Raw genomic sequence first — 14,152 nt, 5'->3', positions numbered from 1 at the left:
ATGCTCTTGTCCGCGATTGGCCCCCGGGTCTCCTCTACGCATTTCCACCAATTCCCCTAATACCCAAATTCTTACAGAAAGCAAAGTCACTGGGACGGATGATCATCATTATAGCCCCTCAATGGCCTCAGTAGATTTGGTTTCCGTTTCTTTACCATCACATTCTGCAAGATCCATGGATCCTGGACCCGGTTCCGGACTTGTTGACACATCCGTCAGGGGATCTTCATTCATCCTTGCAGACACTGAAGCTAACCACTTGGCTGCTCCAATTCCCCGTATAGCCAGGCTCTATAATCTTTTCCATGACACTAGTCAAATTTTGTTGACTTCCCATAAACCTTCCACTAGAAAATTGTATTGTAGTAAGTGGAAGAGATTTTCCATTTGGGCTTCTTCCCACAACATTGACCCTTACCAAGTGCCATTGTCTTATATCTTACAATTTTTGACATAAATCTTCAACAAAGGAGCAGCGGCTGCTACAGTGCAAATGCAATTAGCTGCTATACCTAATTTCCATCTAGGAATCAATGGTTTGAATATTATGGCTCACCAATTGTCTAAGGCTTTTCTAAAAGGTTCTTTTCACATGAGGCCTCCAGTGAAGATACCTTATTCCTTTTGGAATTTGAATTTTAGTTTATCTTGTATCCTTCTTCATCCCTTTGAGCCTGCATCATCTTGTGAACTAAAATTTCTGTTATGGAAAACTATCTTCTTAGTAGCCATCACTTCAGCCCGCAGAGTGTCAGAGCTCCAAGCCCTATCCATCAAGCCCCTTTATATGGTCTTCCATGCTGAAAGAGTATCTCTCAGGACAAATCCATCCTTTTTGCCTAAAGTATGTTCTGAGATTAACATTAATCAAGTCATTGAGTTGCCCGTTTTCTTCCCCAATCATACCAACAAATTGGAATATATGTTGCACAAACTCGATGTTCATAGACAACTTGGATTTTATTTGGACAGAACAAAAGACATTAGGAAATCAGATCAGCACTTTGTGTCTTTTTCTGAGGCCAGGAAAGGTAAACCAGTTGCTAAAACAACCTTTAGTGGCTGTCGGATTGCATCACCTACACATATTCTTGTCATAACATGCCCTTGTCTAGTAAGGTAAAGGCTCATTCAACCAGAGCAGTTTCTACCTCTTCAGCCTTTCAAGCCAAATTACCTTTGGACAACATCTGTGCAGCAGCCACATGGTCTAAACGTCACACTTTTATAACTCATTACAAAGTGGATAAGGCCTCCAGGGACAGGGCTTCATTTGGTTCTATGGTTCTGAATAGTGTACTTCCGTGAGCCACCCAAGATCAGGGTGCTAGGGACACTACCCATCAGTGATGAATAAACGGTGAGATTGAACAACTTCATATAAAGAAGTTATGTACTCACCATAACGTTCCATGTGAGTTCTTCCATCTCGCCTTCATTCTCACGTCCCTCCCTCCTTCCCCCTCCTGGCTGGCATTTGACCTGGAGGCTGTCTTCATCCTGGTTTTTCAATGTGTCTTCATTCCTAGGCAGAATAATTATTGTCCTTCCTTTTGGTACGCAGCAAACAAGATCTGAGGTAATTCCAGCAGTGCATTGTGGGATAAGGCGTTGGGTGTCGAGCTACTAAAGAACTTTGAGCTTGCTAGTCAGCCGTGTCGGAGCCGAGGATCGGCTCCAAAACCCATCAGTGAAAATGAAGGCGAGATGGAACAACTCACATGGAATGTTATGGTGAGTACATAACTTCTTTTTTTCCTCACATTGTGGAGACAACTGGCTTTCTCTTAAGACATGACTTTTTGCTTGGTTTTGATCCCTTAAAGGAGAACTCTACTTTCTCCTACAGTTTAATTAAACTGTTAAGTTGCTTTTCTCCCTACAGTATTATTCCAGTACTGTGTAGGTACATGAAACCTGCATGTACCCTATAAAACTTTAATTTCCTTGGCTTGAATTCAAAGGAAGGGAAAGACCACTCACTTTTTTTAAAGCTTAAATTCTCACATAATTTGCAGAGGTATTTATCTACACCTGCATGACATACCACAGACACACAGAAATTTGTAGTCAGGTACTGTTGACAGTCTTATATGGATAATTAATCCTGCTGATGCCAAGAGCTCAGGCGGCTGCTGTAAACAAGACAGAGAGGTGTGAAACTGTTTTCCATTGTCTTTATTGCAGAGAGGAAGATACCTTACACTAATTCACAGCTGATTCCAGTGTAGCCATGCCCTTCATAACAAAACAGAGCAATTAGTGGTTCAAAGGCAGTTGTCACCTTTTTTAACAAAGTCACATAAGCAGCATCACAGTATTGAAATGTTAAGCTTTAAACTTGAAATGTTTGTTTATACTGCTTTACATTTTAAGGTGACTTGAATGTAGTATCAAAGATGTCTGACATTTACAGAAAAGTCAGAAAATATTTTTTTCTTGTAAAGTATTAGCACATTTACCAAAGTCTAGGGGAGAGGGCTGTCAATTCATCTTGGACTAGAAGAAGATACTTTGAACAAAGACCTACAATTTAGTCACTATTTTGGTTGTAGCTGTATAATTCCGTAGTATACTGTAAAACAAGCCCTGAAACACACATAAATGAGGGCCATTCAAGAAATAAAAGCAGCAGATATGTAAGATGGCAGTGACAGACACTAATCCCACTGTATGTCAGTGGCATGGGAATACACCACTACTTCCTTGAGTCATATAAAGCCGACTTGAAATGGATTATGAGAAAGTGCAAGGCTTAAGAAAAATAAGATTACATTGATATGTCAAGCCCCATTGACAGCCATTTTGCTGAAGACATATTGAAATTCTGTAATTTCAGTGTGATTTTGAAGTGTTGAAATAGCCCAGAAAACGGAGACAGAGTGACAAAAAGTAGATTTTTTTTAGTTCTAAGGTAGAATTTTCCTTTAATTTTCTGGACCTTCCAGTTGAGGTGTTGAAAGTGGTTGAAGCTGATAGGAAGCATTCTACTTCCCCAGTCTTCTACTAGCCCGACATCTGCTAAATGATAGATGATGTTCATCTGGAAAGAGAAATGTTTTGCTCCTGTCTGTCCAGTTGATGACAGTGTTTTTTAAACATATTTATTAAAGCAACACATTTTAATTAGTAACATGGGTGTACCTTCACTAATTGCAAAGAAAATAAGACATAGTAGCTTGCATTGTTATTGTCATGCATGCAGTGTACACATATGGTTCCTTTTTAACAATTTTCATTTAGTCCAACATTTCATAAATTGCTCAGTTCCTGCCTTCCCTTAAATATATTGTTCCCAAAAATTCCATTTATTTCACTGATATTTACTCCTTCCATTTTCTAAAGATCCTGGCTACATTTCTTTTATTTAATTTTCAATATTCATTAAGTCAGTTACAGCTGGTTTAGATTTTTATTTCATTTTCTAGTATTTTGTTTTTATAGCTAACCCCATTAAACTTAACAAGGCCTTACTAAGTCTAGTCAATTCAGATCCTCCATCCCAGAGCAAAATAATTATTTCCTTTGTTTAAAATCAGTTGATGTTCATCCTAGTCAGTGTTGCAGTACTGCTTCTTGGGTTTTCCTTCCACTCAGAAGTCAGCAACTAGCCTGATGCATCATCCCTAGCTGACAGATGTCTAAGGATGGACGTCTGGAATGTCAGGGCATAAAAAAGGTATCCTGTCCCATCTTCAGTTCATTCTAGCTATGCAGTATAATGTGCTTCATGTGTCTTCAGCATGCTCACAGTCCATCAGTCAGTTTGTTTTTCTAGACTGTCTCCTCTTTCCAGTCAGATAAATACCCATTTGGGGATTTTCTTCTACTAATTTAATGTTTAAAAAGGTCAACAGTTGCTTGAAGTGTGGGAAACAATTCCAACATAAGATGTTCAGTCGTTTTGTCTGTTCTCCTTGTAGCCTCCAGATGACATCTCCAATTATTCTGACTGTGCCATATTCTGAGCAAAAGCCCTCAAACATAGGGCTGAGGTATTACCTGTCCATATGGATTCCTTGGTTTCAATTCCCTTGGTGGCTTCACAACCCACAGCTAGTGGTGGGTCTTTGCAAACACCAGCTTCTGCTAGCATCATTCAGAAGAAATGGAAAGACAAAGAGAGTCAAACACTCTGACATTTCTTAAAAAAAAAAAAAAAAAAAAAGCTCCAGGTCAAGTTCCTAAGTCGACCGGTGATGCAGGTGAGAGGTCTTTGCAGCCCCTTGGACTGGTGACTCCTAGGACCAAACCCTCTGGCATGACCTCTTGATAAGGCACCATGGTTTCAGCAGGCCTTAACTTCGGAAGATTTGGTTGTGGGTCCTGAGGGAGATACTGTGTCTATCTTTGCTACCGAAACCATCACCAAGGTCGCAGTCATCAGGTCATTCCTTCTAAATGGGCCTAAACTGCAGCAAACCATTTCTTTTACTTCATCTCAGCCCTCAGCCACTTCAACTCAGGCTGAAGCCCAAGGCCTCCTAAAAATAGCACAGGAATGTATGGCCTTCATTAAATCCAGGGAACCCTGCAACACTTTTGCCTCTGCAGCCTTCCCATCTAAAAGAAGCAGGGAGTTGGCCTTTCAGGAAGGTTCAGATTTCTCAAGCTCAGAAGATGAGGAATTGGAGGATTTGTCCTATTCTGAGCACTTTCCATCACAAGCTTATCCAGATTCAGACTCAGATGACCCAATCTCTTTTGCCCCCGCCCAAAAAAAAAAGCAAAAAAACCTCTCAGGAATACCCTTCATAGAATGAAGGAGGCCTTCATTTGGAAAAACAAACAGTTCACAAGCTGACACACGTTTTGGAACTGCTGAGTTTGCCTTTTTTCAGGCCACTTGTTATCCATCCTTTACAGATAGTACTGGATGATGACTTTGGAGACATTGCTTTACATTCTGATTCTTTACCAGCTGCTCCTAGAAAGCCAGACAGGTTTTACAGAGTGCTTGACTCACACAAGCACTTCTACAAAAATCCCAAAGCTTGACCCATTAGTAGTCTTTACTGAATCCACAAAAGGTGTACCTAACAGGCAAGCTAAACGGGTCTGTATTAATGGAAGAAAAACTCACTTCATCGAAACCCATTTGAGCGAATGTCTCAAATATCGAACAACAAAAATAAAAAACCTAACCGACGAAAACTATCACTAACTGTTTTATGCAGGGGGACCCCCCACACCCCCGCTACTTAAATATACCAACTCCGAGATCGCACTCCATTGAAGTAAATGGAAGAATTCCCAACGGCGATCTCTGTTCACTTTTACGATATTTGAGGCATTCGCTCAAAATGTGTCGCTCAGACGGATTTCGCAAAGTGAGTTTTCATTCTAGTAATATAGACCCAGCTAAACACCCATACTTAATGATAAGGAAAGTATACTGTTAAACAGATTTTGAGAAAAAAGCTTATACCTCTGCCAACCTTTCAGTGAAAGCATTGAATTAGCAATTCCGTATGCTAAAGTACCTTGAATCTGTACAGGACAAAATTCTATCTAAGATGGGGTCTGTTGTGGATAGAACCTCATCAAGGGAAATTCAAAAGACAGTAAAAAAAAGCTTTACAAGTCTCCAGACACTCAGTAAAGTATGGTTATGACTCCTTGGATGCATCATGCAGAGCTGCTGCCACAGGTTCTGTCATCTGCAGACATGCATGACTCAGGACCCAGCCCCTGTCAGATCAGGTCAAGGCAGAACTACTGAATGCTCCATTAGACAAAGAATTTATTTTTAGACCTCCAGTTGAACTGGTTTTCAAGAAGCTGGTAAAGGAAAGCAAAGCAAATAAAAATGGTGAGGGAATTTTATCTGTTTCCGACACCAAGGTACAGTTGGAATTACCCGTCAAAACCTTGGCCTTTTCCTGCTATACAAGACAACAGGAGGACTTCCTGTGGTAGAAGATCCATACAGTACAGAAGATGGCAACCAGAACAATCTCACAGAACAGGGATCTCCAGTGAGTCCACCCGACACGGAGACCATCTGTGACTGTCTTCCACCCCAGTCCCCACTACCCACTCTTCCATCCAGACCTCTGGCTGGAAGATCTCTCCTCCTTCCTAAATCAATAAAACTCCATTACCAAGGACCAGTGGATCTTCAACATTATAGAAAAGGGGGTTCTACATCTATGTCAGGGAAATCCCACCCTTTTTAGGCATCCCAAGATCACCAAAAGAACAGGAGAGCCTCTTACCACCTATCCTTGGGGAACTACTTCCACAAGGATTCATCCATTCTCTTCCTCCAGGTCAGGATAGAAAAGGCTTCTACTTGAGGATCTTTCTAGTTCCGAGAAATGAGAGCACCTGGAGGCCCATCTTGGACCTTTCAAAACCGTAACTAAGTTTCTCAATATCCCAAAAGTCAAAATGCTTATTTTACAATAATTGCTTCCCATGATCTTCTAAGATGCCTTCGTGGTCACTCTAAACTTAAAGAATGCTTAGCTCCATGTCCCCATAGTTGGCAGTCACAGAAAATACATGTGATTTGTAGCACTAGTCTCTCACTTCCAGTTTTGTGCTTTACTATTTGGTCTGTTCACTATTCCCAGAGTCTTCACAAAATGCTGAACTCCTCTGATAGCACATTGCAGAACTCCAGAACTTCATATTTACTCCTACTTAAATGACTGTCTCATTCAGGGAAAATCCACAGCAGGGACCCTAGATACCTTGCACATCACCATAGACTGCTTTAAACGAGGACTTGCCTCAAACGTTCACAAGTCACAAACTCTTCCACAAACAAGGATCCTCTTTCTGGGAGCCTTCATAAATTTGTCCCAATAGAAAGCCTTCCTTCCCCAGGACAAGGTGACTTTCCTGAGAAACTACCTGACTAGCATATTACCAAAATACATCTCAGTTAGGAGATTTCTAAGGATTTTGGGTTACATGGCATCCTGCATTCTCATGATTCCACTTGCAAAGTTAATCATGTGAAAACTTCAGAGGTTACTAAAAAGTGCTTGGGAACAGCATTTTCATCCCTGGGTACCCTGTTGTCACTCTTTACATGCCTGAGGAAGGAGCTGCTATGGTGGAAGAATCAAACAAAGAGCTAAAAAACTAAAGAATAAACAAGAAATGCTTTTACCACAGAGACTCCGACTAATGTTCCACTCCACAGTGTAGAAAAAACAAAAAATACACTGGAAACGTAATTAGCGCTTTCATTTTAATATTTAAAACTTCTTCAAATAAAACAAACTACCAAAGTTGCTGTTTAAATATGGTTCTCATGTGACATCATGCATCACATAACAGCCAAGCTCCCGTCCACATTTAAAGTGGTATAATAGTTTTTAACAAACAAAATTTAAAGAAAAAATTGTAAAAATACAAGCTGAAAGAAGCATTATAAAATATAAAAACTATTTTAAAAAGTTTGTTTGTTTGTGTCTTTCGGCTTTTCCCGGTTAGGGGTCGCCACAGCGGAACTCCAGTCCGCTAATGATTGGCAGTAGAGTTTTACGTGCTGGCTTGCCGGGCCTAACGCACAACCTTCAACTATTTTAAAAAGTATGTATAATTATATAAAAGATATAGTTACATACATGTTAAAAAGTCAAACACATTTATCTTTGTAATGCAGTCACTTTCAATAGGCAGCTTATAGAAATGTGGTCATTCAGTTCTGGCCACCTGCCTACATTAAGTTTCAGTTGCCAGAACAGTTCACACTTCTGTAAAAGTAGCTGCCATGGTTACCTACATTTATCCAGTATAACTTTTTGTAACTTATAAGTAAGGGCATGACATCTAGGTTCAGAGAGGTTATTATACCACTGGTCCTTATCAGACCAGTCATAGAGTACAGTGCTCCCTTTGCTATGTACCTGACCAGGCATATGCAGCAACTAGCTCAACCTTAGAGGTTTCTTACAAAAAGAATGCAAGTGTAACAAACTTGACTTGCACAGAACACCTTAAAACCCTTTCCCCCTACTCAGTCTCCTATAGATTGCTGAGTGTTGAGCTATGCCTGGCTTGCAAGACGTATGCAAACCTCACACTTATGAATCTTCTGCATATTAGTAACTCAAACAGTACCAGAAATACAAGATCTAGGGACCTGAATTTTATCTGTGACTTAAACAGAGCATGCTGGAGAGACAGATGTGTCCCAGAGACTGCTCATCTTATGTAACAGGCTTCCCATCCAATTTTAGGGCAACCTAGATCAGTAGATGGGTCTGGCATCCATGTCCCTTATGGACAGAAGTAGCTCATAAATGCCTGTTGCTCGTTATCTTGTTTGGGTACAGGGTGTCATTATTATTTCAGGAAAACTAAGCCCCCCCCCCCCCCAGGTCATTAGCCTAATAACAGTCTACAAACCCAGGAAATCCCAGCAGTTACCCACTGCACAGGACTTTTTTTTTCAGATCAGCTTAATTATTTTCATTTTTGTTATCCAGGTTGGTCCTGCTGAGCAGTGCTTCTTTTCAGATGGTAACTGGGTTAATAGAATCACCCATGCTTACAGCAAAATAATAAAAAAAAAGTAAAATGTTAAACCACATTCTAACAAATCTAGCATACAAAACATACTTCTGTACTTGTACCTAAAGGGAAAGAGTTTTGGTTCTACAGTAATGAGTTGTTTAGGGTGAATAGATGGCTGCCTTAACTTTTCCTTCTAGTCTTTTGTCTGCGCCCACTACTTGTAATTAGGAAACTCAACCCTATTGAGTAAAAAAAAAAAAAAAAAAAAAAAAGTTTTGGTTTTCACCTTAATTCTTTCCATTTCAGTTTGATTATGAATGTCGTGCTCGTGGAGCAGATATCCTGGCTTATCCTCCTGTTGTTGCTGGGGGCAACCGGTCAAACATTCTTCATTATGTGAAAAACAACCAACTCATCCAGGTATGGTAAACATAATAGTAGCAATATGTGCTGCGTCTGCCTTATAATCACTGCCCATTTATATTAAGTTCTACTGTAATTTGTTTATACTTCTGTAACAGATGAAATAGAGAAGGAGCACTTAATTATTAATTATGGATATGAATTAAAATTCCAGTTTGAAATGCCCTGGAATCATTAAATAATCTTTTTTTCTTTCTTTCCTTCCTACCATTTTTAAGCTCCTAACATATGGTCAGTTTCATTATACTATCATCCAGCAGCTGTTGTTCCTTCCAAAGAACTTTATTTATTTGGCCACAATGAGCGATTGTGGCCACTGCATGGTTATAATAATCTGCTTATTACATGCAGCACAAGGCAGAATAATTAAGCTTTATTCTTACCACTCTTCTTCCACTGAGCTTCTCAGTAGTGGCTGAAGTGTTTATGTAGTATTGATAACATATCTTTAATTAGTCTGAGCCAGCTACGCCCCAAAAATATGAGGTTGATAATAAGCAGTTTCTCAGTAGCATCCATCCATCCATCCTCAGCTCCTTTTCCCATTTTGCACATGGGGTCGGAGTGTCACTTTCAACAATGACAGTTATCTCGAGCTAAGGTTTATACTAATGGGTGGCTAGCTACAAGAGTGCATAGTAATGCTAAACCATCTTTTTTAAGTGTTTGAACTTTATTAGTGACAACTTGGGGTTATAAATGTCTCTTAAGTGAAAAAGACAGGAAAATCAGAGAAATTTAAAAAAAAACTCGAAATGTTACATGCACCAAAAATGTTCAGTAGTTTGAATTTCACTAAATTTGTTTGTGATTGATTTTATCAAAATAATTCCATTTTTTGCTTTCATTTTTTCAGTCATGTAGTAAAAAATAATTTTCTTCTCCTTTGATTTCTTATTCAGAAGGTGCCAAAGTTATGTTAGTTAAAATCAAAATTTTCTCCAAAAAAATACTAATTTTGAAAGTATTTTTGCATTGATGGCTGAGTGTTTGTAGTGAGGTATTTATGACCTGTAGAAATGCTGCTTTGTTAAAGTCCACTGTATGTTTGCCTTTGTCTTTCTTTGTTTCCCTACCCCTATTCCCCCAAAATCAACAAAACCTCAGCTGCACAGATACCTTAGGGTATTCTGTAAGTCAGTTTTACAAAGTTCCAGATGTTGGTTCAAAGAGTTTGATTTCTGGATAGATTATATAGAGCTTCAGCAGATTCTAGTAATGTTACAAGCCCAGATAAGAGTCAGTGGATGCAGCAAAGTCTGCCAAAATTTGTTATTGGCACTGTTTCCCCTCCAGATAGCAATACTGCAGCTTTTGACAGCCTTTTTAAAATATATATATATATAGTCTCCTAGAGTGTGATGAAGATGCATCAGATATTAGTCACCAGATTTTTATCATGCTTGATAAAATTTCTTCTGAAAATTATTGCAGAAGATTTGCAGTTTGCTAAACACTGCTACAGGAGTGTCTTCATTTGCATACAGGTGCACTCATGCCAATGCCAGACCAGACGTAGTGTTAGCATTTTGAGGGCTGTCAGCAATTCAACGATTGGGGACCCCTGGATACTTTCAGTCTAATTGTCACACTGTCAGTGCCACCCCTCCTAAGCAAACTTTTAGTACATGCTGCAGAGTTGTATAAGTACACACACAACTGTAGCTACAATGCTGTTACAGTTTGACAGGCCTGTGTACCACACTACATTGGCCTGTTTCACAGAGGGACATTGAGAGTGATTGGCATTTAGTTGTAGTGATGATACATTACAACAACCCTATGCAAAGGGCTGGCCTTAAGTGAAATGGTGCTCTATGCATAGGGCTCCATGGTGCCCCCCCCATTACCTACTTTCTAATTCCAACCTCCCCACTTCTTCCAGTACTCCCCCTACCCCCTTTACAAGCTTCCCATACCATGTACATTGCTTTATTTCATTCTTTTCTAGATTTTTGCTTTACTCTTCACCTTTTTTAAGTAGCCGTGGCTTTCTGTGTGCTCTAAACTACATTTTAAAGATTATTTTATTTTAAATCTTGCAATGTTTTATCCAACTAAGTGAATAAAATGTGTAAGATTTGTGATTAGAAAAAGAAATCCAGTGTTGCTGTTCAAATAATTTTTTTTCCTGCCATTATTTTAGTACACTTTCCATGGCCAAGATAACAGTAATAATTGTGTAGGAAATAGCTCTGTTAAACTGGGAGTCTGTGGGTCATCACGCCTTCGGAAGCCTTAGGATTGTAGATGCTCTGAGGTACATTTTAGAGAGCATTTTCACAACCTTTACATAAATCCTGTCTGGCAGTATTGCCACTCTGCCCCCCCCCCAATGAAAAAAGTAGGCAGTCACTGTGTATCCCACTGGTGTTAGGATTGGGATGAAAGCAGAGGTTCAAAGAGCCGCAAGTAACTGCTATCATATGTGTGCTTAGCATACCCTAATGCTTCTCAACTCTGTCTCCAAAAGAAATCCACCAATATACTTGCCTGATGTGTAATTATGAGGAAAGTGAAAAGAATATATAATGAGCACAGTAATGTATTTCAGCTTGTTGCACCTAGACAGTACACTGCCCCTACACCAGCTGTAGTAACGTTCATTGCAAACCTCTGAGGTCTGTAAGAAAAGTAAAAGAAACAGTAAATACGCTGTCCATTGACCCAGCACAAGCTAGAACGTTCTCCTGGACATATCTCTGAGGTCTAATTATAAGGAAAATTAAAGAAGTTATGACTGACCACACATCCCCCCACTCAAGCTACAGCAACCTTCTGTACAGGGCTAGTTTTAGAATGGTTGTGGTTGGAGACCGGGACCACAACTCAGTTCATGTTAAATTGCATTTATACAGTCTGAGTATGTGGGCCACCTGACTCCTAGAAGCTCTAAAGGTCTGAATGTTCTCTGATGTATTTTATGCCTTATGTTTGAAAGATAATTACTTGTTAACTGCATTTTTACTGCTACCCAGAGTAATTGTGTATGTGCCCAGCATTGTTGTGTTTGTGTGCACAGATAAAAATCAGTGGTATTTTATTTACACACACACACACACACACACACACACACACACACACACAATTTGCCTACTGTATGTCTTTGAGGTGCTTGAGAAAAAACAGAACACATGCAAGGGTATGCAGACTCAACATAGAAAAAGTCATAGCCAAGAAGTCGACCAGACCAAAGCACTTTGAACTTGCAGTGCTACTCGCCATGCTACTGTGGCTATGAGCAGTTGCTTTCACACACAGTATATTCCTGCCAAACCACTAACGATAGCCACTTATGTGGTAGGTCTGTATTTGTTATGGTAAATGAAAGAAAAGTTATGCCCAACTTTTTACTGTTAAATACACTGTAACAGTACCCCCCTGGCGCAAGCAAAATGGCATGGCTGATGATGTTTGTGATAGAAAGTAAAAGAAATTATAGCCAGCTTTGTCACTGTTACGCTGCACCCCCCACCCCCCCCCCGCACACATGCAATCGTAAATCATAATTTATACCAATGTCAGCAAATGGCAGTACGTCATGCAACACTAATACGGTCACACCAGATCAGTGATTGTTGTTTAGCAGTGGTCAAGAGTAATGCATATTTTGTTACTGTTCTTGATTTCACAGAATGTCCCTAATTTTTGCCTCATTTTCCCCTGTCCCTTGTAAAAACTGATTTTCTGGCAAATCATTTAGGATTACAGACAGTCAGTAATGCAAACACTAAAGGGTCATACTTGTTTTTGTTCAGAAATTACATGTTCATGTAAAAATGTTATTCTGTTAACTTTTTAAGTGAATTAGTTGTTGTTGCTGTTGTTGTTGTGCCTTTCAGCTTTTCCTGGTTAGGGGTCGCCACAGCGGAACTCCGGTCGGCTAATGATTGGCAGTTGATTTTTACATACCGAGTTGCCAGCTGTGACGCACAGCCTTCAAAGAAGGTACGCCCAATCACGCATGTTTCCACGCAGAAGGTGCTCTAGCTGAGAATCGAACCGGACAGCATCTTACTGTGAGGCAACAATGCTACCGCAACACCACCACCGCAGTTCTTTTTCTGTTCTTGAGCCTTTATTCTGCTGTTATTTTTGGCTTTGCCTAGAGTTTTTGAACAAAGAAGTAGCAAAGGGAAAATCATCCTTGAAGATTAGGAGCATCAGTTTTTTTTTTAAATCCCAAGTAAGCTCTGAGATTGGTCTCTCTGGGTTTGCATTCTCTTGCACTTACTCGCTCATTCACTGGTTATTGGCTCTATCCTAACAGGGTCATAGAGCAACCCTGTTTGGAGTAAAGTGCATGTATGGAGAATGAAGTATGTTTTTTTTCCCTCATTTTCCCTCAGCTAGAAGCAGCGGCTTTTGCTGGGCCCCCACCCAGTCAAGGATAGCTGGGGGAGGGGGGGCCTGCAGCCATTGGTACCATGAGTGCCTAAAACTGGCTATGATAATTTTAGTGGATAGAATTCCCACCAGCAGCATTTAACTAAGTGAAGGGCATTATTTCAGGGGTAAAACATTTAATGAAATTACAAAGTCGTCTTCTTGACCAAACACTGTTATTACAAACAGAGGCATCTTTGAATTTTAAAGGAAAAGAAGTGGTGCTGATCCTTAGGATTCTTTATCCTATGAGCTACTATTAACATTCTGGTTTATTAAGTACACAAAATTGCTTTTTTTTTTTTTTTTTTTGCTTAACAGACATGCACTGAAGTATCAAAATAAGATAATTTCTTGATATGGTTGGGGGCCCATAGTTGCACAAGTTTTGCTGGTGCCTAAAAATGGCTATGCATACCATGTATTTTTTTTATCTTAGATTTGCTAAGTCAGTTTTTGTGCTTGAGAGACAGGCTTGCTTAAATTGTCATACACATTAACCATATGCATTTTGGAAGTAAAAAAAAAGAACTTTATTCTTCTCTAGCTTTTTACTTCTCATAAAGATGTGAGTTAAAGCACTAGGGAGGAATAAAGTGCTTTTTTTTTACTTCCAGGTTGTATATGGTTGGCATGTGTTTTAATATTTTTTCATATTTTGTTGTGTGAAAATTGCTTAAATTGCCGGCCTTATCCGAAAATGTAATAACAAAGGTCTTTGTTTTATCTTGACCCAATGTACATTATTTAAGTAAAATAAGGTACAGCTTAGAGGAATGCATATGTTCATAGGTTGCCATTAGGTGATAGACCAGTTAAGCCTTTTAAAGTCTAACCATTGCAGCCCCACTTGTACTCCACACTTGTT

The 14,152-nt window shown here is 39.6% G+C and overlaps 1 protein-coding gene across 4 annotated transcripts in view; it reads left to right on the top strand.

Annotated features, from left to right (window-relative positions):
- The window catches only part of XPNPEP3 (X-prolyl aminopeptidase 3), a 1,069,913-nt gene that overhangs the window by 567,663 nt on the left and 488,098 nt on the right, over nt 1-14,152 (top strand). For all 4 annotated transcript variants that reach the window (XM_044076531.1, XM_044076539.1, XM_044076521.1 and 1 more), the window contains one exon: nt 8,782-8,895. In XM_044076531.1, the coding sequence (XP_043932466.1) occupies nt 8,782-8,895 (114 nt within the window). The remainder of the gene's footprint in view (nt 1-8,781; nt 8,896-14,152) is intronic.

The sequence above is a fragment of the Protopterus annectens genome, chromosome 1.part1 (genome assembly GCF_019279795.1).
Source record: "Protopterus annectens isolate FY-2018-M chromosome 1.part1, PAN1.0, whole genome shotgun sequence".
Classification (NCBI taxonomy): Eukaryota; Metazoa; Chordata; order Ceratodontiformes; family Protopteridae; genus Protopterus; species Protopterus annectens.
The sequence above is the reverse complement of the archived record's forward strand: the minus strand, read 5'-3'. Positions and strand labels throughout refer to the sequence as shown.